Source organism: Terrapene carolina, unplaced genomic scaffold, assembly GCF_002925995.2.
Source record: "Terrapene carolina triunguis isolate 2854851 unplaced genomic scaffold, T_m_triunguis-2.0 Scaffold190, whole genome shotgun sequence".
Lineage (NCBI taxonomy): Eukaryota > Metazoa > Chordata > Testudines > Emydidae > Terrapene > Terrapene triunguis.
This window is the reverse complement of record NW_020664541.1, coordinates 831,743-853,381: the sequence shown is the minus strand read 5'-3', so window position 1 is coordinate 853,381 and position 21,639 is coordinate 831,743. Positions and strand designations below refer to the sequence as shown.

The window sequence follows — 21,639 nt, the reverse complement described above, 5'->3', positions numbered from 1 at the left end:
CCCAGAGCCACCTGAGAAGCGTTGAATGCCCTGGATTCCTGTTGACTTCAATGGAACCTGCGGGGCTCAGCACCTCCTAGCAGGAGCTCAGCACCTGGTAGGATTGGGCCCTCTCCTGTGAGCAAAAACTCAAATTCAAAATAATGTTTTGTAAGACAGACCAAAAGAAAAAAAATATCCATTGTCAGAAAGGAAGAATTTGCGGAGCAGCATTAAAACAAAATCTTTATCTGGCCTGTACGAAAAATGTCTGTATGGGCAAATTTCCATCTTCAGTATTCCAGCCAAATTTTCCTTGTTTAATACTTGAAAAGAAAACACAAGAGCAAACATCTGAAAGAGGAGGGTAAAAGCAAAGAGCCCCTCGAGTGCCAAAGCAATGAGTTAACCTAACAGAGCACCAGGGAGCTAGAGGTAGCTTTCGTTTTTTATTGTCCTCATTCGCACACGTCACTGGATGTTCAAGGCATCTAAAAATACAGCCTCAATTTACATAAAAACAAAATACAAAGCTAATTTGGTTAGTTCCATGTCCTCAGTGTGTTCCCATTGGCAGAAAGCACCGGAGCATCTTGCTGGGGTCCAAAGTAGCCTGTTGGCTGAGTTCAGCTGCAAGGGAAGAAGCAGTGCACCAGTTTCACCCTCACTGGTGTAGCTACAGAGAATAGCGTCAGAGACGTTTCCATCAATCGGCGTGTGACGTCGGCTAGTCCCTACAGATTAAGCTGATGTTTATCTGAGGGAGCCTACATAAAATTTTCATTCATTTTTGGATTCTCTTGTACTCTCTGATACAGCCTGGAGCACTAGCTACCGTCATTGGTTTTCAGAACTAATCTCCACACTGGAAATGGCCTCAAAGGCTAATAAAGAAAGCGGGTCATGCACAGTGTTCGGAGGGGTTAGGTTTCTCTAGGAGTAGCTGGAACTCAGCTGCTACCAGACTCCATTGGCTCATCCATCACTTCCCTGGAGTTTCTTTGCCTGTGGGGGTGGGTGAGGATAGATCATGGAGAGGGCTAATTGACAGCTTTACCATCCCACTTTCTACAGCTGGCAATGGCTATTGTAGGGTTGCCAAGCGAGTGATTACATTATCTCAGCCTATTGTTTTAATAACCACAATGTAATCACTGAGAACTGTATGCTAGGACATGGGGACATATAAATAGAAAATGTCATAGATTTGGGCTATTGTGGGTTAAATGGGTTTGCAGATGAGACTGAAATATTAGAAGATGGCTGCTTCCTATGCAGAAGTGGCCTTGAGTTGAGATGGGGAGCTCAGTTAGCTGCTGTACTGGGAGATGTCCCTTCTGAGTTCTAGCTAGAGTTGGGATATTAGAAACATATTAGCAGCATTCTGCCCTCTACTCCATAGGGGGTTCAAGATGCCTAGAAACCCAGAAAACACTGGGCCAAATTCAGATCTATTGTCAGCGGGTGCAGCTCTCATTGGGAGTTGCATCCACGTTTGCCAGGGCTGAATTTGGTCCACTGCATTCTTAGGGAATCATCCCAGTCTACTTTTGCATTCTTTTCCCCCCATTTTGCCCTCTTCTGCCATTTTGTTGCTCCTGTGTTAGCCTGAGCCTCTTATTGGAGACTTATTACAGCTTATTTCTGTCTCCCTTTCTTTAAAGCCAGCTGAACATACCCAATGCTCTTCCTCTATGGTAAGACCAAAAATACAGACCACCCTCACAGCTTCTGTGACAGTCGTTCTCTCACACTCCTTTACTCTCTTCCCCTGATTATGGGTTTTTTCTCCAAGCCCAGCCTAGTTATCTCTGCATGCAACTGCTGTGTTGTGTATTTGTGTGAGTATGGTGTTCACATGAGCTGCGAATATGCTACATATGTGTATTTTTCATGCATCCTGAGTTTTCCTTTGGTCAAGTTAATTGTTGTCCTACCTTCTAATCAATTGCCAAGAGAGAACAAGAACTGTTAAGATTTCTTGTTAGCAGCTAACTTTCTATATCGTTTTGACATTGGATTGTCTTGCAATGTGATTTCAAATCCAAATTTGCTATAAAGGTCTGGGGCTCTGAATCTCTGATGAGCTGAGATGATGTAGTAGTGAAGTTTAAATTCACCTTTTGTGTAAGAAGAGGATAAGCAATAATGATCAAAAACTACACAGCCTTTGAGAGCTACATTTTAAAACATACTACCATCAGGGGTGTATTAAACCCATTCTCTGTGTGCAGCCATGTAGAACTTCCTTGCTCTGTCAGAGATACGCACATCAGAGAGCTGCTAGAAAATGAGAGTATAGCAAGCAAAGAGGAATCTGTTCAGACTGGCCAAGCAGTTGTCACCTGGTCTTACACTGTCCAGCTCCCCAAGTAAACATAACAAACGTGGAAGATGTAAGCAAAACCTCCCTAATTTACACCGCCATAGTAGGTGCAATTAGGCCCTACCCACACGGGAGTAAAATTTTAAATAATTGGCCTTAACTTTCCTTTGAATTTAGTTTATTAGAGGAAATTGGGCCAGAGGGATTACATGGGATGAGAGTGGTGCACAAGCTTTGTAGTTGCCTTCTTGAATAGTAATCCTGGGTGTAGACAGGCAAGTGTCATGTCTATTTAAATGCTCACAGCCAAATTCTCCTCTTATTTACACCCCATTGACTTTAGTGAAGTTGTGTTGATGTAAATGGGAGGAGAATTTGACTTACAGACTATTGGTGGTGTTAAAGTGGGAGGAGGGGTGGGCAGATGTTAGGGTTTGGAGGGAAACTCGTTGAGGTTTGTTCCTGGAGGTTGTCTGTCCCCTCAGTTTCTCCTTCACTGATCAGTGTGCCCAGCCAGCAAGAGGCCACACAGCCTCACGCTGAATTCTGTGCCTTGCCAACAAATGGGGAATGCCCCGCATTGGCCACAGGTTTAATGGTCCCTAGAATCCCACACTGTAGGCTGGAGGAAGACACTAGCTCTCAAAGGTGTCACTGATGATTAACATGCTTTGTATAGCAGGCAAAGCTGCACCTCCAGCGCAGCTCTGATCTACTAGACACGACACAATGTTTCTCTGAGAGTCTAGCTTGAAGTGTAAGTAGCCATACACCATTGCAACTCACATGCTGGAGCAGAGGGTCAGCTGTGAAGTGGTTGAAACCCTTCTGGAAGCAAAGACTACAAACAACGGGCTGGATAAAGGAACAGACACACGCACAGGGCCTCTGGTCACTGCACCTTGAAACTAGAATTTTTTCTAGTCATCTCAGAAATATAAATCCAAGTTGTTTCTACAGCTTGGCTTTCATGAGGAATAGAAATGCAAGCAGATGCTGCTTATTTTGAGCTATAACAGGAAATCCAAAAGCTCTGTTCTCTCCTGGTTTGTACAGTGGTGACTAGTTAAGAAGGGGTGATCTGCACTGTTTCTGAGTCCTGAAGGTTATTCTCTCAGAAGTTTGGTGGTTGGCATCCAGCTCTTGGCTTTGCAGCAGGGAAGGGAGGTGGTGTCTGTGTACTTCTCTGGCACAGTGAGTAGGAGGAGGATAAGATTATCTCCCTGTATAGCACAGGGTTATGTTCCCACAGCATTTCCGATGGAAACTACTGCCTACATATATTGAGCACAATATTTTCAGGAGGGTTGGGGGCAAAAGGAACTGGGAACCCTGTAACTTTGTTCTGCACAATTCCCCCAAGCAGAGTGATTCGCTCACCTTGAGCTAGGCAGCAGGGTTCATTACACAAGCTAAGGCAAAGCAACTGACTCCTTTTTGTTTGGGAAGCTGTTGCTCGAGCATATGTGAAGCATGAAGAATGTCAAAGCTGGTTGCAGGCCCTGGGGGAAATGCCTAGGGACAAGGCTGAGCAGTGAGAAAAGCAGAGGCCAGCAGAGAGACTATTTAAAAATATTCCCGGCCTGAGCGCTAGCTGTCAAGCCAAAATTTAAAAAAAATACTGGGCAGTGCATAGGCTGTGGGAAATAGAGAGGGGTCATGGGAAAGACGAAGGGCCCAGAGCTCAGGACTGTGAGTGCACAGTGCAGAGCACAAAAAACACAGCCATGCCACTGCGGAGATGGGAAGGCTGAATCTGAGACTCAAGCAATGTTAAGAGCTTGGCTCAGTGGCAGCACATGCTATGCTCATGTGGGACCTCCAAGCTTCAAAGCAGACTTGGGACCTGCCAGAGTTCCCCAGGCAGAGCAGGCTAAGTGTGTCATGGATACTTAGTGCCAGATTAACCAGGGCAGCTGGATGATGCACATTATGTAGTAGCTTCAGAGACAACTCCAAAAGAAAACTGTCTTTTTCCCCCACTGTCTAATTGTGACTTCTTGACCACTGCAATTACAGAGGGGAACTGAGGACTCCTTGAGGAAGATACTGTCAGGAAAACTATTCCATTACCTTTAAGACCCTGATCATGAGTTCAGGCACCCTCAGTAAGGAACCCAAAGGAAGGGATTGATGAGAGGTTGCAAAGCTCCCCTAGGGACTACTGAAATCCAGAGAACCTTTAGGATGGCACCACAGCCTTGGGATAGAAGGCAGGTTAGACCTGCATCAATCCATCTGAGCTGCTGGGCCTAGTGCAATGCCAGAGAGCTTTAACAACGAAAGGGAACAGTGCAGTGAGCTCTTCCCACGTAGTGTTGTCTGTGACCCAGGATCTTTGTTCCTCATCTGCTGTTATAACTACTGCCTCTGTGCCAATGGGTTCCAGAATGCAGAGGAAAACTCGCGCATCTCAATCACCTTTTTCCGACTCTTCCGCGTGATGCGTCTCGTGAAGCTCCTGAGCCGTGGGGAGGGCATCCGGACGTTGCTTTGGACCTTCATCAAGTCCTTCCAGGTATTCCTTCACTTATCACTAAGCAGACATGCCTGGAAAGAGGTATGTATGCTATTTTTTGCCTTTCAAAGAGAGATTTTCATGCTGGCAGGATGGGCCTTAAGCACAAAAGGCAAAATTTTCTTCTATGCAGGCCAGCACATCGTTTAAGTGGGACTTCAGTGGTGCAAAGGCCACATGTTGGCCTTCTGCACAGTGGTAAGTTCTACCTAGACAGCCTAGGTAATTCCTTGGGTCCTATACACACTTGGCATCTCATGGGACACGCTGGTCTCTGCTTCAAACCAAAGTGAAAGGCAATTCAGACATGAAACCACGGCCCTGATTGCTTTATAATCATTAAGATCCCTAGCATTTTGTAAAAGAGAAGGGATATTGACTCCCATATATTGGCCAAATTCTAACTCAGGTAATTACATTCTGCCCACAGCTCCCTTAAAATTCTGTCTGCAGTTTCAGAGGTATTCTGTTTTAGGTGAAATTCACTCATGTGCAGAGGGCCAGCGTAAGGCTCTGTGCACCACTGAAATCTCATTAAGCTCATAACCCTTGTGCTGCCTCTTCCCACAGGGGTAATTTGCCCTTTCTGCCCAAAAGTGTGGTGTAATCAGAGGTGAAAGTAAACTGGTACGGACCGGTACAGCGTACCAGTAAGAAAATGGCCGCTGGTACGGGCCGGTACACAGCCGACGTTAAAGTGCTGCTGTGACAGCGCTTTAAGCACCGTACCGGCAGGGCCGCTGATGGGGGGGGGGGGCAAAAGAGGCAGCTGCCCTGGGGCCCAGCTATTTAAGAGGGCCAGTGGCTCCCGGCAGGAGCCCCGGGCCCTTTAAATTGCCGCTGGAGCCCCGGGCAGTGCAGGCCAGGCAGTGCTGAAGGGCTGGCTGGGGGAGTCTGGCCCCAGCCCTGCCCCTTCTGCCTGAGGCCCCGCCCCTTCTGGGGGCCCAGAGCCACCCTTTGACCTTGCCCAGGAGCCTGGCCGCCCTGCGTACCAGTAAGTCCTTTAAGTTACTTTCACCTCTGGGTGTAATGTAGCTGTAACCTGTTAAACAGCTGCTGCCTTTTCACCCCAGAGCTAGCTGCATTTCAATGGGAGGTAAAGTGATCTAGAGTTTGTAAAGCACTTTGAGATAATTCAGAGTGAGAGGTGAGATATAAAGGTAAGGTGGTATGGTTATTAACCTATTGCACCACAGCAAGAAGTGAAGCGGACACCTCAAACTGAGCCAGATCTGCAATGTAAGGTATGAGAGTAAACAGAGTGGGTGAGGAGAGGGGGACCATGAAACATAAGAATGATCATCTCTGACAGAAACAAGGAGACATCCACTCATTTGAAATAATGGTTTCAAACAGTTGCTGAGGTTAGCTAAGTTCCAATTACTAATGAAGCCCAGCATATTTCTGCATTTCACAGGTGTTTGACATGGACTTATTGGGCCAACACAACCTGATACTAACAGGTTCAGCTTATGAGGAAGTGTCTGGGCCAAATATAGGAGTGATGTAAATGGTGATCTAAATTAAATATCAGTGTAAGGTGGTCAGACAATGTAGTCTAAGTAGATAAAAAAAGAGCATGTACCAATGTGTGATTCGGCAAGTGTGCAAATGAGTGTAACACACAAGCCAAGCAATTCACAAGAAGCTGAAAGAGAAAGCAGATTTCCCTATACCCGCACACCCATAGGCGCCGACTCCGTGCGTGCTCCAGGGCTAGAGCACCCATGGGGAAAAATTGGTGGGTGCTCAGCACCCACCGGCAGCTCCCCGCCTCCCCGCCCAGCTCACCTCTGCCTCCACGTCTTCCCCTGAGCATGCTGCATGCCCGCTTTTTTCCCCTCCCTCCCAGCGCTTGCGCTGCGAAACAGCTGTTTCACGTGGCTGGGAGGGAGGGAGAGGAGGGGGAATGCTGCGTGCTCGGGGAAGAGGCGGGGCCGGGACGGGGATTGGGGAAGGGGTCCAATAGGGGCAGGGAGGGGGCGGAGTTGGGGCGGGGACTTTGGGGAAGGGGTTGGAATGGGGGCGGGGCAGGGATGGGGAAAGGGTGGAGTTGAGGCGGGGGCAGGGGGGCGCAAACACCCACCAGTGCCGGGGAAAGGTGGCGCCTATGCGCACACAGGCTCCATTTCTGCTCCCAATGAAGGCAATGACAAAATTTCCACTGACTTAAATGGGAATGGGAGCTGGTCCACACTTTTAAACTTACTCTGCACCACCTTCACTCTTTTCTGGGGCTGAATTCAGTCCTGCTGTAAGTGGCCACAATGCCCATTGACGTCAGTGGAGTAACGTCTGCCTATATCAGGGACTGAGTTTGGTCCCTTCACAATACAACTCCTGGGTACTGTAAAATAACACCAAGTTGGTGTAAACAACTCACTGACTGCCAAATTGGTACAAGTCACACTACCACTTAGAAGGCTTTCACCCATTTTTCTGACCAACTCGTACCCGTAACCTACCCCACCACTTCCATCACCGCTAACTTTGGTTCGCTGTGTGAGCAGCTCCAATGGGAACTGTGTTGGCAAGGTGGGTAGGAAGGAGATTCACTGACACAGCCCAGTCATCACTAACCAAGGAAACAGAATGAAGTTTTCAAATTCTGGCTGCCCTACTGGCTTAGGAATAGCTCCTTTCAGTTCTGAGATCAGCTCTCCCCTCCCCAGGCCAGAAGGGATGAGAATGAGGGAGATGTGTTTGCAGCTTGGGTAACCAGACCCACACTAGCTTTAATCTAGTCAGCACAGCTAAAAATAGCCGTGACGTTGCAGCAGCACAGGCTTCAACGTGGGCTAGCAACATGCATCTGTATCTGGGGTCCCAGGCACTCTGGAACAGCCCACACAGAACCCCAGGCCTCCACATCTTCACCTATTTTTAGCTGCGATAGCTAGATTAAAACTAACAAAGGAGAGCTTACCCAAGCTGCAGTCATCTCCAGCTACAGTGTAGACATACCCTGGTGGAAAAGGGAGTGGCTTCTCTGAGGCCTTCTTGGCTGCAGAGTCACTCTGAGGCAGGGCTGAAGGGTGATGGGAGGAAGTCAATGGAGAGGGCAGAGTGCGAGGACTAAAAATAGCCATTGTTACTGTCAAATCTGAATTTCGGTGATTTTTTTCTCTGGGATTGTGCATTTTTCTGTGTCTCGGAATATGCCCAAGAAATGTCCTGACTCATCCAGGACAGCCTGATATTCATCAGCTGTCCCATGTTGTGGGAGTTCAGATCCCCTCCACCCTCCCGCCATTGCTCTGATTAGTGCTGTACCGGTGGAGCTGGATGTTGATCAGAGAAGTGGTCTTGTGTTGTGGGAAACCAGTCAGCAAAGCTTCCACATTGTGAGGCATCAACACAGACCAGAATAGATAATTTGGGTAGAAGAAAAAAGTAAGGGTGTTGAGAGCAAGGTAAGGGAGTGAGAACCAAGAGGAAAGAGCAGTGAAACCAAGGAGAGGCAGAGCTGAAGGGGGAGTAAACCCAGGAGAGTGGGACCAGAGGGAAGTGAGGGAATCCTGGAGGATAAGGGAGAGAGGAAAAAACAGAACAAGAGAGGGGAATGAAGTAAGTAGGAAAACAAAAGGAGAGAAGTAGAACAGATTGAGAGAGTAGGGTAGAGAAGGAAGCCTTCTACTACCTCTTCTAAAGATATAAGAGCTTCTAGGAACTTGGCCTGTTGGGTCGCTAACTGGACGCTGCCCCTGGACCACTTTTGGGGTCTCAGCTACCCCCAAGTCCATAACGTTGATTTGACCCATAAGGGCTCTCTCCAAATTCCAGTTTGGTGTACCTCCAATGCGGCCTGGAATTACCACAGGGATTAATTTGCCCATTAGGTTAGTAGAACACCGAAGATTTTCCTGCCTTCTGTTCCATTTTGATGATTTAGATGGATTGTTTAAAGGTAAATGCAAAAGATCTAAGGCTTAAATCTTGTTTTAAGATTCTAGTTCACTTATGGCCAAATCCAACAGTCCTTACTCTGTCAAAACACTTGTGGAAATCAGATCTGTCTAAATAAGGACTGCAGGATTGGGCCCTAATGAAACGTAGGAGTAAACTTAAAATTAGCAAATGAAATTCAAATAACAATACAAAATTCTGTACCAGACACTCCCAAAAGAGAAGATATTCAGTACCCAAACCAGGGTCAGTATCCAAATTGCAGATGGCTCTAAGATCTGTAAAATGGACCAAACCAAAATCTCAGATTGCAACACCCCCAAACTTTGAGGTGTTCAGACTCAGGATGGAGATCTGAATTCCATGGCTTGAGCCCATCTCGGCTACATATCTTTAAAAAACAAGAAGGTGGAAAGTCAGTTTCTCCTTTAGAGCCGGACTGTTATGCTTATAAGCACACAGATTTTTTTTCAGGGGAAAAGGCAATATGCCGTGTTTATTGAAGATATAACAATTAGCATATGCATTCAATCACACTACACACTGTGACAAAGTTCCTCCTCTATCTTGGTGGGTCCTGCGCTTATTGGCGGATTTTCTTGCCTCAGAGATTCACCTTCCCCTCTGGAAGAACCCACAGTCCAGGTCAATTAGGAGGTTTGGGGGGAACCCGGGCCCGCCCTCTACTCCGGGTTCCAGCCCAGGGCCCTGTGGACTGCAGCTGTCTATAGTGCCTCCTGTAACAGCTGCATGACAGCTACAACTCCCTGGGCTACTTCCCCATGGCCTCCTCCAAACACCTTCCTTATTCTCACCACAGGACCTTCCTCCTGGTGTCTGATAACGCTTGTGCTCCTCAGTCCTCCAGCAGCACACCCTCTCCCTCTCACTCTCAGCTCCTTGCGCCTCTTGCTCCCAGCTCCTCACGCTCCCACCACAAACTGAAGTGAGCTCCTTTTAAAACCCAGGTACCCTCATAAGCCTGCCTTAATTGATTCTAGCAGTTTCTTCTTAATTGGCTCCAGGTGTCCTAATTAGCCTGCCTGCCTTAACTGGTTCTAGCAGGTTCCTGATTACTCTAGTGCAGCCCCTGCTCTGGTCACTCAGGGAACAGAAAACTACTCATCCAGTGACCAGTATATTTGCCCTCTACCAGACTTCTGTACCCCACTGGTCTGGGTCTGTCACAACACACACACACACTGTTCCACCAGTCGATGTTATAGTTACTAGTCCAGAGTCCGGATCAATCTAGTGGCCAGTTAGGTTGATCACAGGAAGGGAGGAGCCAGGTTTTGTCGGTCGCGACACGATGGTCTGGGGAAGTCTTGGCAGGACGAGCCCAAAGTTTTATGGCAAGTCACCCTGTTTATATAGTGATTTTTTTTAATTGGGACTAATGAGGTTTGCACCATTATGCTGTAATTAATTGTTGTTTGACGAGTGCTTGTTTTTTTTTAATTGTTTTTTTTTTATTAAGTTTTTTAGGGAGTTATTTTATGCTGGTTTTGATTACAGCTATTTTGTTTTTATTGATAAGTGGCTGTTTTATTTTTAAAGTTGTTAATTTGCCCTTTTTTGATATTTTAATAGGGGCGTGTTGCAGCCTCCTGGCGCCTTTGCGTTCGTCTCCGGTTCCTCCCTAGACCATCTGGTTTAGCGATGGCCTTCACACTTATTTTTTAATACATACATTCCTCATTCACACACAAAACAGAATTAATTTACACAGAACATTTTGAACAGGAACATCAAGTTGCAATGCAAAAGAAACAATCATGGCATTCTTTTACTTATTTTAAAATGCTAAACCTACAACAAAATGGTCTGTTACTGCCTTGAAATCAGTCCAGACACAAAGAAATTCTGGCTGATGCATTTTTACCAATGGCATATTAGGCTATTCCTTTCTGCTATTCAAAAAGGGTGGCAGGCAGGATATGGTCAAATCATACATTAGTACATTTAATACGTGCTACATTATTATTTTATTATTTTTATTTTAAATTATACAAAATACAAACATAGCTGAGGAAGCTGAGGTCACGTAGCATCTCACAGGGCAGATCTCCTACTTACAAGCCAGCACCAGCTGACAGGACTTTGCATTTCCTTTTCAACAGCTGATCACAGACACCGAACGCATCTCTGACACTATCATAGATACCTAACTCAGAGCAGGGAATGTAGCTCATGCTGCTTTTGATATCATCAGCCATAGCAGGAGAAGCCTTGAACTTTGATCTTGGCACTTTACGCACTTCTCATTTCACCAAAGTAGCTGCAGAATGTCACACTAAAGAGCATCACTTGCTGCTAATATCAGGGCGATGCTAATTATAAGTTTTCTACATTTGGAAGACGAGCAGAGATCGGACCTAATTCTGATCTTACTTTCATTGGTGTACAACTGAGCAATTCCATTGAAGTCTGTGGAGTTACACTAGTGTAAGTGAAAGCATAATTGGGCCTATCTTGTTTTGGGTGGTACAATGGCTGTATTTGAGGCACCTTGGTGAAATCAGATGTGGATCAGTAGAGGCATCTAGTGGTCAAATGGATAAATTGCAGACCTTAATTGATTCTGGACTGGCATTGTTCTCCTCAGGCCATCTTGATAAAGCAGGGCCCCAGTAGAATATGCCTGGCTCCAGCATGTCAAGTTATCTGCTTAATTGATACAATGTATTCTGTTATTTTTTTTCCTCCAGGCTCTCCCCTATGTGGCTCTTTTAATAGTGATGTTATTCTTCATCTATGCAGTGATTGGAATGCAGGTAGGTGATTCTCAAGAGCTATGTTATCTTTCACACATGAGATTCTGGGGAGGATAGTTGCACAAGAAGTCACCAGATCATTTTCTGGTCCTACATGTAGCTCCTCTCCTAGCCATATAATCAGGCATTTAGGAAGTTGAGATCAGACAATAAGCCTGAGTCAATTCAGAAAACATTGACTGGATTTGCACTGCCTACAGGACTTGACAAGCACACCAGCCAAACTAAACAAAAACACTATGTAGGAGACCACAGAGTATACCATAAAAAGAACATTACAGCCACCCAACCTCCCAAAGGAATATCCCTACAGCTGTATCAAAGGTGGTTTACTGGCTTGCTCATTGTCACACAGCAATCAGTTAAAATGGCTCCTGGTCATGGTGGTGATCAGGCCTGATTATTCTCTCACCCCACTTTCACATTGGTGTGACTCCATTGACTTCAACAGAGTTACTCGTGATTTACACTAGTGTAAGTAAAAGTATGATCAGACCCAACATCTCAACTCTTTACTTGTGCCAATTCCTCATGAAGCTGCATCAGTACTATATTGTATTCTGCTTACGAAAACAAATTTGGAACCAGCATGAGCATTAATCTATGCAAATGACTGATACTGTGTACAGACAAGTGGAAAAAGCTATTGATGTGCACACAGTATGTGACTGTCCCAGCTATACGTTGCATTCCTGCCTCACTTACTGGTGATGATTTTTCATGCTAAGCTTTACTTTCCACCTCTTAGTTAATCAAAGGTCTCAGAACAACTACCAGACCATCAGAGGTTAGAGACCAAAAAAAAGAAAGGAATGGTGTATCACTTCCAAAGGTCTTTCACCATCCACAGTTCTTATTCTTCACGATGGAGCCAGAAATTGTTAGAAAGAACGTAAGAAAGGTTAGGCAAAATTCATCTGATCTGCTATATCTCATTTTGTTTTATTATTTTTATCATAACCCCAATTTACCACCTTTTCACTGTCTACTCTAGTCTCCTCTTTCTCAAGAAACAAAGCTTGGTATCTCTTGAATTAATGTAGACTGTCTCTGTTGCCTCCTCGATAACTCTGTCTATTTAGCTCTCCAATTAGAGTGGTCACCTTTTAAAACTTTCCAGTTTTGCCTTTATTAATCTAACTAGCTAATGTTACCAAGATCTTCCTAGTATTCCCTATACAGTATAGGGAACAATTTGGGAATACTGCATTAACGTTACCTAGCTGCTACTACTACCATTTAATGATGACCTCTGTGTGCCTATCTGTCTATAGTATCTCGAATGAGCCTGTCACTGTAATATCTAGGTGCATGATCCAATAATTCTATTATCTTTTGTGAGAAGTAGTTATGCCTGACTTTCCTATTTAATCCTAATTTTAGATTCAATCCCCTGTTTTTAACCATCTCAGCAGTGGGAAAACCAGATGTCTATCAGTTGTGTCGATCCCTTTCCAACTTCCAAAGACCTCAGCTAGGTCACCTTCTAGTCTCTGCTTTTCCAGTGAGAAGCCCAGTCTTTGATCGTTCTTCATCACTTAGATTCTTCAGACCCGTTATAATGTTCGTTGTCGTATACTGTGCCAAAGGCAATAACATAATTACAGGTAGTTGGTTCGCACTTATGCCCCCCGGGTTGTGTGCTGTCCTGAGCCTGCCGAAGCAGAGTTCTTGAAGAAAGCCTTCAGTATCTCAATGTTGAGCAGCTCACTTGAAAGCCTAGATGACAATGTCATTATCATGACAATACCTTGACAATGACATAAGAATTTCCTATATAAAGAAGACCTATCAGTTCATCTTAGCTACCTCTCTGACATGAAGTGTAACAATATTCAAGCATCACTACCTAACATGCCCAAGTGGAAAAATACAAATTGATGCTGATGGATTAAGCTACCAGTCTGATGATAGCCCAAGAGGCACTGTCTGGAAAGGACAAGAGGGAGGAACCTCCTCCTGCATCTTCCTCTACTTGCAGCTCTCCCCTCACGCTCCGTTTCACTGCTGAGTAGTGTAGCAAGCCTGTAGTAACACTGCCAGTGCCTTACATGAGTTGAAGCTGGGTAGTTAAAAGGACAATCAGACTCTTCCAACAGGGAAACTCCCTCATGTACCATCTCCTGAAAGGAAAAATATGGGCTGCCTCAACTCAAGCTGCCTCTGAGTATTTGAGCTGTCCTCCCACAACAGTTACTCCCAGCGCCTCCTCAGTGCAGCTGGGGCTGTCACTGCCCACCAGAGAGAGGGGGGATCTGAACCAGGAGAAGCCCAAAGGGCTCTTGAAGAGCATTCTATTTAAAGATGGCCCTTCTGAGATGGAACTGTTTCCCTGTAATTCTCCCTGTACTTCTCTCCTTCTATTTATTTTTTAATTACTGAGGATATTTGCATGCAAAGAGGCTCTTTGTTCCTCCAGAGTCGCTCAGTTCTTGCTACTCATTCTGGCTATAAGGTTACAACACTCTGTCCTTTAAATCAGCATCATGATGATGTCAGATGGGGAATAAAGAGCCCTGAGTAGTTGAAGTTCTAAGAGAACTTTCTGGCCTGGCAAAGCTTCCTCAGCTCTTGGCAGTGGTGGCTATAAAAACTAAAGCTGTACAAGATGCTTTCAAGGAAGCCTGAAACCATCTGAACTCCCCTCCCTTTGGGTATCATTACAAACTCAAAACCCAGACCCTGCTCATCTAAGATTCGTTGAGGATTATGGGCTGGAGTCTGTGATTTGACTAAGCTGAGCTTGGTACAAAACTGGTGGAGTTGGTGGGGAGCAAAGATAGCTTTAACCCACCTTTACCCTCCTCCAGTTTTGGGAACCTAATGCCAGTCTCCTTCAATCCTAAGGCTGACCCACAGCCAGTCTGCTCCCCTGTGTAACTCAGAGCAGCATAAGGGATAGGGGTGGATGAATCCACATGGACTGCAACTGAAGAAAATGTTTGCGCAAGCCCTAGCAAAGCAAAATTGCAGATTCCCTCAGCTCTGATAAATACCAAGATTCGAGTACAAGTACAATCACTGAGGAGGATGCCCTTTAATAAGTGGGCTGCTTAGTGCCCAGATTCATCCCTGATCTAACTCCACTGAAGTGAATGGGGATGCACCTTTGGTTTTTTTTCCAAGTTTTTAATCAGTGGCTCTTAAACCTTTCTGTGCTTGTATCACAGACCACTACTTGATCTTTAAGACAGTAATTCTTTGGTGGACACCTGCCTTCCTCAACTGGCTCCCACACCTTCCTGCAGGAACTAGATTGACTGAATTCCTAAGAAGTACCATTAGGACAGTAATGTGTTAGGGAAAGAGGATGGAAATTAAGTCAATTTGGTATGATGGGGCTGGCTGCTTAGTTACCTTTCCCCCTTGTATACTTGTGCCGTTTATTTCCTCTCCTTACATGTAGGACTTTGCGCTTACTAGTGGTGCATTTGTCTGCATTGCCTACAGCCCTGACTCGAATCTCTACAGGTTGCTCTGCAGTTTGCCTCTCTGTGTTTACTTCCTCCCTGGCTTCAGTGTTGTCAGCAGATTTGATTAAGTTGAATTTTACACCCAAAAAGCCCCAATCAAACCAAAACACACAAAGAAAGAGACTTGTTAATAGGTTTCCCTGTCTGTATAGCAGCCCAAACACATGCATACAAGGGAGTTCTGGCAGGCATCCAAAGAAGCCATTAAAACTTCCTAGCATGGCAGGACCTCATATTGTTTCAATGATGAAAGCTTTGCCTCTCGGATGGCAGTAACTCCACGGAGCAGCTGAGCTCCACAGATCAGAATTGAAGAACCTCTGCTTTAAAAGATATTTCAAGGCTTCTGATAGGTTTTCTCTCTCAGTAACTGTTGCTCTGCATGCTTTGCCCTCTTCCTCCCCCACCCTCCTTGTCTTCTGATTTCTCCTTTTCCTCATCCTGCCACACCCTCTTTACATGCTGTACTCTCTCTCTTTCCCCTGCCCTCCCTCTGCTTAGCAGTTCTGCTCTCTTTTCTCCCTATTCCCTGCCTGAGGCGCTCCTGGTTAGCCATTGCAGGATTCACTAGCACTGCAAGTATTACTCAGAAAAAGTCTGATCCAGAACTCATTGAAATCAATGGAAAGATTCCCATTGCCTTCATTTTTTATCAGGGTCAATCACCAAGTCCTGTGTGTCCTTTTGCGGTCCTTAATCATACTTCTCATTGACTTCAGTGGGAGTTTTGCCCCAAGTAAGGACTGCAGGATTCACCCCATAGGTTTTTTTTTTATTCTTGCCCCTGTTCCAGTGTCCATGCAGCAGTGCCGGTTTGGGGCAGAACTGTTTTGAAGCAATCACACCCAGGACACCTGGCAGACATGGTTGCACCATTGCATTCTGGGGTTCCTGAAACGCCTATCTCCTAGCACCAAGCACTGTCGCTATAGACCTTGGGGGTAAATTCCAAATGTGAGGCACTACACTATACTAGGGCACAGCTGTTGTGTGCAGATGCAAGGCATCTTACAGACACTGGGCAGTCCAGACAGTGCTCTGTTGCAATGCTTTTTCTCCTAGTGCAGACTGAGCCTCAGGAACGCCAGTGAAGGAAAGAAAAATCGCAGCCTCTCCTCTCTCATTATTTTTCTTTCCACTGAAAACATCCAGTGTGAGTGCACATTGAAATGATATCCCCATGTCACATATTCATGGCACATGCAATAATGAATGATTAGTTATGTTAATGGTGTATTAGAATGTGCCTCTTGTTTCTGTGAGGTGCTTTTCCAGTGATATAGCACAAACAGGAGGAGCAGTAGCAAATATTGGAAACCAGAAGGAAACATCTTGTAGGAAGGGGGAAGGCTCTAGTGCTCATAATCACTAAGATGCAAGGAACTACAGCTGACAAGAGTGTTTTGGGGGCTACAAGGCTAAGTTGACGAGACCTCTGCTTTTTGCTAGGTGTTTGGTAAAATTGCTCTGAATGATACCTCGTATATAAACCGCAACAACAACTTTCAGACGTTCCCTCAAGCAGTGCTGCTACTCTTCAGGTGGGTGCCTCGGAGTTTTGGACTGTGAGGGTGACTGTGCATCTGGACATGTCTTCTCCATTTTTACCATATCTTGATCATGAGATGATTAGAAATACAGTGTCCCAAATCCAGAACCTAGGATTTCCTATTTTGGGGAAGACCATTGGTCCGCCTGGCCTGATATCCTACCTCCAGCAATGGCCAATACTTGATGTGTCAGAGTAAGGCAACACTCCCACCCCATAAATTCATATATCCAGTTGTTCAGTGGGCTACATGTGGGGGAGGGGAATTATTTCCTTCCCCCTGAGGTGACCAGTTACACACTGAAGCATCAAATCTGATCACCCCAGCTGAGCCACAAATGTTGATATTGATCACAAAACCGTCCATTCTTTTAAACCAACCAAAGCATTTGGCTCTCTGACCTTCTGCAGCAGGAAAGGGAACCTTTATCACAGTGTTCAAGTGGTTCCCTTAAATGTTCAGAACATAATTGCCTTGCTGGAACACACCAGTGGCCTGTGCAGTCCAGGATTCTGTCTCTGACAGTGGCACTGTTTCAGAGAAAAACCTAAAACTCCCACGATGGAAAATATTCTGCCACAGGGGGAAATTTCTTGACCCAGTTGTTGATCAGCTGATATCCTGAAATATGCTATCTCGATGTACACATCTTCCTTTTGTTTATTGTTGTGCCTATATTTATATGGTACTTCATCCACTAAGACCCCCAGATCTTTCTCCCACTAAGGGTTCAGTAGCGTTCAGCCAGTATACAGCATCCATAGGCCTGACAAGACTCCCCCCAGAACCTCCACTACCTGTTCAGGTTATTTATTGCTGCTTTGGCAGTCTGTCCCTTTCCCTCATTCCCTTGTGGAGTATGTACTCAGAATGGGATGCCAATCACCAATCAGGGCACTGTTCCTTGCTCAGTTTGACACATCATCCCTCCCCTAACTGGTGTTTGGCACCCAGCTCTGGCTATCTGTGTCAGGCAGGGCAGAGAGTGCTGAGGACTGGACCTATTAAGGAAAGAGTTTGCAGGGGTACACCACTCTTACATTGCCTGCAGGTTTACAGGGAGTGAGGACAGGGGAAATGGGCAGCTCAGGAGAGGAGAGGGAAGAAAAGGAAGAGGGAACACAAAATGGGAGAAGCAAAATGCTGATCTCCTTCCAGCCCCTCAAAAATCTCCTCAAACATCTGGTCAGAACATGGCAGCCCCGTATCCATGGTATACAAAAGCAGGTGCTCCAGTAATGGATAACATGATGATAGCAACAAAGTTAGAAGGAAAGGAACATGTCAGTTCATGTTAAACCTGTCCCATCACCCATTGTATGTAGGCCATGACTTCAATGGGAGCAGGAGAAGGCTCTTCATGTGCTTACTGCTGCTTCCCTTTTGAAGTGGTCACTGTTGACTTCACTTCCCCATTCTCAAGTATCCCTTTATGCCCAGGTGTGCCACTGGTGAAGGCTGGCAGGACATCATGCTTGATTGTCTGCCAGACAAGAAGTGCGATCCTGAGTCAGAGCCAACCAACTCTACTGAAGGCGACCATTCCTGTGGGAGCAGCTTTTCCATCTTTTATTTCATCAGCTTCTACATGCTCTGTGCCTTCTTGGTGAGTCAGCATACATGGTACTGGCCTGTGACTGCCCAGTAACCCCTTACTTCCCTGGGCACTGACATTGTGTAGCAGAAAAGTGATCTCCTACATAGAAAATCTGATACACATTGTCCACAATGGCCTCACATGACAGTGATAATTGATCCCCACAGTTCATGCTCAGGAGCCTCTCTCTAGACCAAGTTCAACAGCCAGTCACAATATAAACAAGGACACCTCCCATCAGAAAAACAGATTAGTGGCCTGAGGTCTGAAGTGAGGCCACCAGCGCCTCACTCCCACCTTCCCTCCTACCTTCCATCTGTTTTTTATCCACTGCTGCTATTACTGTGAAAACGGCATATCCCACTTGCATCTGCTCCGTCCTGGCAGTGCAGTTCTCCTGGTATTACGCAGTACAGCAGCACACACTGTGCAGCTGGCCATTAGAGCTCCAAACACCCTCCTAGAAAATGTCTACAATATTTTTAAACCATTTGGCTCAATGCCAGTAAATGACTCCAACTCTGCCCCCAAGGGAAAAAAAACCCAGGCCCCTCCCAGGAAAAAGCCTGTATAAAAAGCTCAGCAAACATGGGCTTCATCGATCAGTTGTGGGGAGCAAGATTTGAGGGGCCCTTGCTAAGAACATCTTGCCTCCAACACCTTCCATTTAAATCAAGAGCCTCTGCTTATCTTACTTGACATGGTGTCACCTATGAGAAGAGAGACAGTCAAACCACACAGGGCCAGGTTTTGGATGCAAACTGGAAGCCAAGTAAAGTCTGGTGTTCCGTGCCTCCTTCTTCACATCACCTCTGTCTTTGTTTGCAGATTATCAATCTTTTTGTGGCTGTTATTATGGATAACTTTGACTACTTGACACGGGACTGGTCCATTCTGGGGCCACATCACCTTGACGAGTTTAAAAGGATCTGGGCAGAGTATGACCCTGAAGCCAAGTAAGTGACTAGGCCTGAACTTTAGAACATGCTAACTTCTGGTGCACAGTCTCTATTCTCTCAAAAGTCTGGCATCCCAGACCCAATGCAATAGGGTAGCATCTTCTCATGGCAGGAAGCAAATCCAGCTGTATGTAAATCTCTGTGAAAACTCTAAAAGGGAAGCAGAAGCTGAAACCTCCCCCATCTCTCCACATGTGAATCAGATAGAAAAGCAGCCTGTTCCAGGATACGTGAGCAGTAGAAAGTCTAGTAAATGGTCTGCTTTTTTTCCCAGCTGCACGTAATTTTAAATTGTGCACAGCTTGGAAAAATATAGGCCATTTATCAGATTAATAAACAGGGGGATATGCATTAAGAAGGAGGCTTGTTGAGTGGATTGGTACACTGGATCACATGCTGTAGTACTGAGTCCCAGCCTGTGACCTGGCCAGTCTGACCCTTCTTAGGTAGCCATAGAAACAGGTCTGTGTGCCCTTATATGACCTGGACTCTGTTACTTTTATGCCTTCTGCTCTGCATCCCATATTTGGCTCACACCAAAGCTGCAGCATTCATTCTTTGTGTTTCCATGTGTCATCCACATGCCAGCAGCGATGTGGTTGTGCCAGCCGCAGCCTGCATCACTGCATATATGCATTGCATGTGGAGGGCCAAATTCTCCCCTCTGTTCCACCCCTGCAACTCCACTGACGTTAATATGTTTGCACAAGAGCAACTGACAGGAGAATTTGACCCACAGGCACCAATATGGCTCAGTCTGAAACGCTCTTGGGCCTGATGCTCATTTCCACTAGACCTCTTTGAGGCACTCTGACAGTGTAAAGGGGCCTTAACATGGGTGTAAATTACTTGGCTCTGACATAGAGATCATGAGTTCAAGACTCATTGGATTCATAGCTAATTCTGGCTGTGCAGCGTTTGGGGCTGTGTCACATTGTTGGAAGTGACATTTAAACAGAGGTCCCTTTTGGCCATCCCTGGTGGCTGTCCAAAGCAATTTTCAATAAAGATAAGAGAGAACCTCAGTGCTGGAATAAACATTGCATTTGCTAATAAAACAGGCCCTAGTATCCAAGGCATGTTGACATGGGGAGTTATTTCAGAATAGCCGTTCCTGAGGAACTATCCCTGACTAACCCCATGTGTGGACGCTTTTATTCCTGAATAAGAATGCTTTATTCCAAATTAGCTTAATCCACTTGGTTTAAGATAATTCAGAATAGGGCACTCTTATTTCCAGAATAAGAGCATCCACACATGGAGTTAATTGGAAATAGTTAACCTATTTGAAATTCACATCCTTCTTTATTCCAGATTAATTCTCATGTGTAAACAAGCCCCAGGACTGTTTGTAAATAGGGTTAGCCATATGTTGCTGGAGCCATATGACAAATATCACCTGTAAGGATCCACCTGTGAATGGTCTCTTTTTCTCAATCCTGTCTGTATGTCCGTGCCACTCCCTGCCAGCCTGAGATTCCAACTCTGGTTGTGGCAACTCCCGTCCCTTCCCCGTTTGAGTTTTTCACTTTTGATGACCCATTTACAAAATTTGGAAAGCCAAATTGCAGCTTTCAAAATGGGTGTATGGAGGCATTAAGGGACTGGATTCTTTCCATTGCCCACTGGCCACAGAGACAGATAGGAGCATAAACAAGAATTGAGGGATGGTGGATCAGGGTTGTGACTGAGACAGAGCACCAGGAAAAGAGAAACCTCATGCAGCTGCATGGGTCACAAGGCCAGCCCTGTCTGCAATGCTATTTACTAAGGCCAATGTTTTCAAAGGTGACCACTGATTTTGGATGATTCAATATTTTGGGTGCCCACAGTGTCAGGTTGGGCACCCAGAAACGGAGGCACTGAAATCCATGGCCAATTTTGCAAATATTGGCCTAAGTGTATAATGATTGTTGTGTTTTCTTACACATTCAGACTAGTAGGAGCTAACTCATGGCTGTGCAAGGCTGGAGAGATACACTTAGTATGAGAGGCGCCGTATAAAGCCATCTGCTATGTCACGTTAACACAGAGTGGTTCTGGCAATCTTGGGATGGAGACCTCATATATGTTTCTAACAGCATCTGCTCTCAGGCCCTCTCCAGATGGATTGACAGGCCCTTATATCATCGATATTGTATTTTCTTCCCCAGGGGACGAATCAAACACCTGGACGTGGTGACGCTGCTCCGGCGGATTCAGCCTCCGCTGGGCTTTGGGAAGCTCTGTCCTCATCGAGTGGCTTGCAAAGTAAGACAGTGCAGTTGTGGGGAGGTTGGAAGAGGGAAGAACATCTCAGAGGAAGCACAGATGTAACAAATTACAGCTTCATTTACTGATAATCTAGAGCGTAGGTTCTGGGGAATTATCTGGTAAACACTGCTTGCTGCTTTATTAGCTTCTAGTCAGGCCATTTGTTAGCCTATATTATAGATTCCTTGCTAGAGTTTGCAGACTCCCTGGCACAGGAATTATCAGGTATACATAGTGGTAGATGCTATAGACGTATTAGCTGGGGAAACAGAGTCATGTAGGCTATAAAGACCCATCTGAG

At 45.6% G+C, this 21,639-nt stretch overlaps 1 protein-coding gene across 2 annotated transcripts in view; it reads left to right on the top strand.

Annotated features, from left to right (window-relative positions):
* Window positions 1-21,639, top strand: part of CACNA1C (calcium voltage-gated channel subunit alpha1 C) — a 594,404-nt gene that overhangs the window by 548,458 nt on the left and 24,307 nt on the right. For both annotated transcript variants that reach the window (XM_024210494.2, XM_024210493.2), the window contains exons 30-36: window positions 1,644-1,676; window positions 4,695-4,823; window positions 11,441-11,506; window positions 16,429-16,520; window positions 17,970-18,135; window positions 18,955-19,082; window positions 21,239-21,335. In XM_024210494.2, the coding sequence (XP_024066262.1) occupies window positions 1,644-1,676; window positions 4,695-4,823; window positions 11,441-11,506; window positions 16,429-16,520; window positions 17,970-18,135; window positions 18,955-19,082; window positions 21,239-21,335 (711 nt within the window). The remainder of the gene's footprint in view (window positions 1-1,643; window positions 1,677-4,694; window positions 4,824-11,440; window positions 11,507-16,428; window positions 16,521-17,969; window positions 18,136-18,954; window positions 19,083-21,238; window positions 21,336-21,639) is intronic.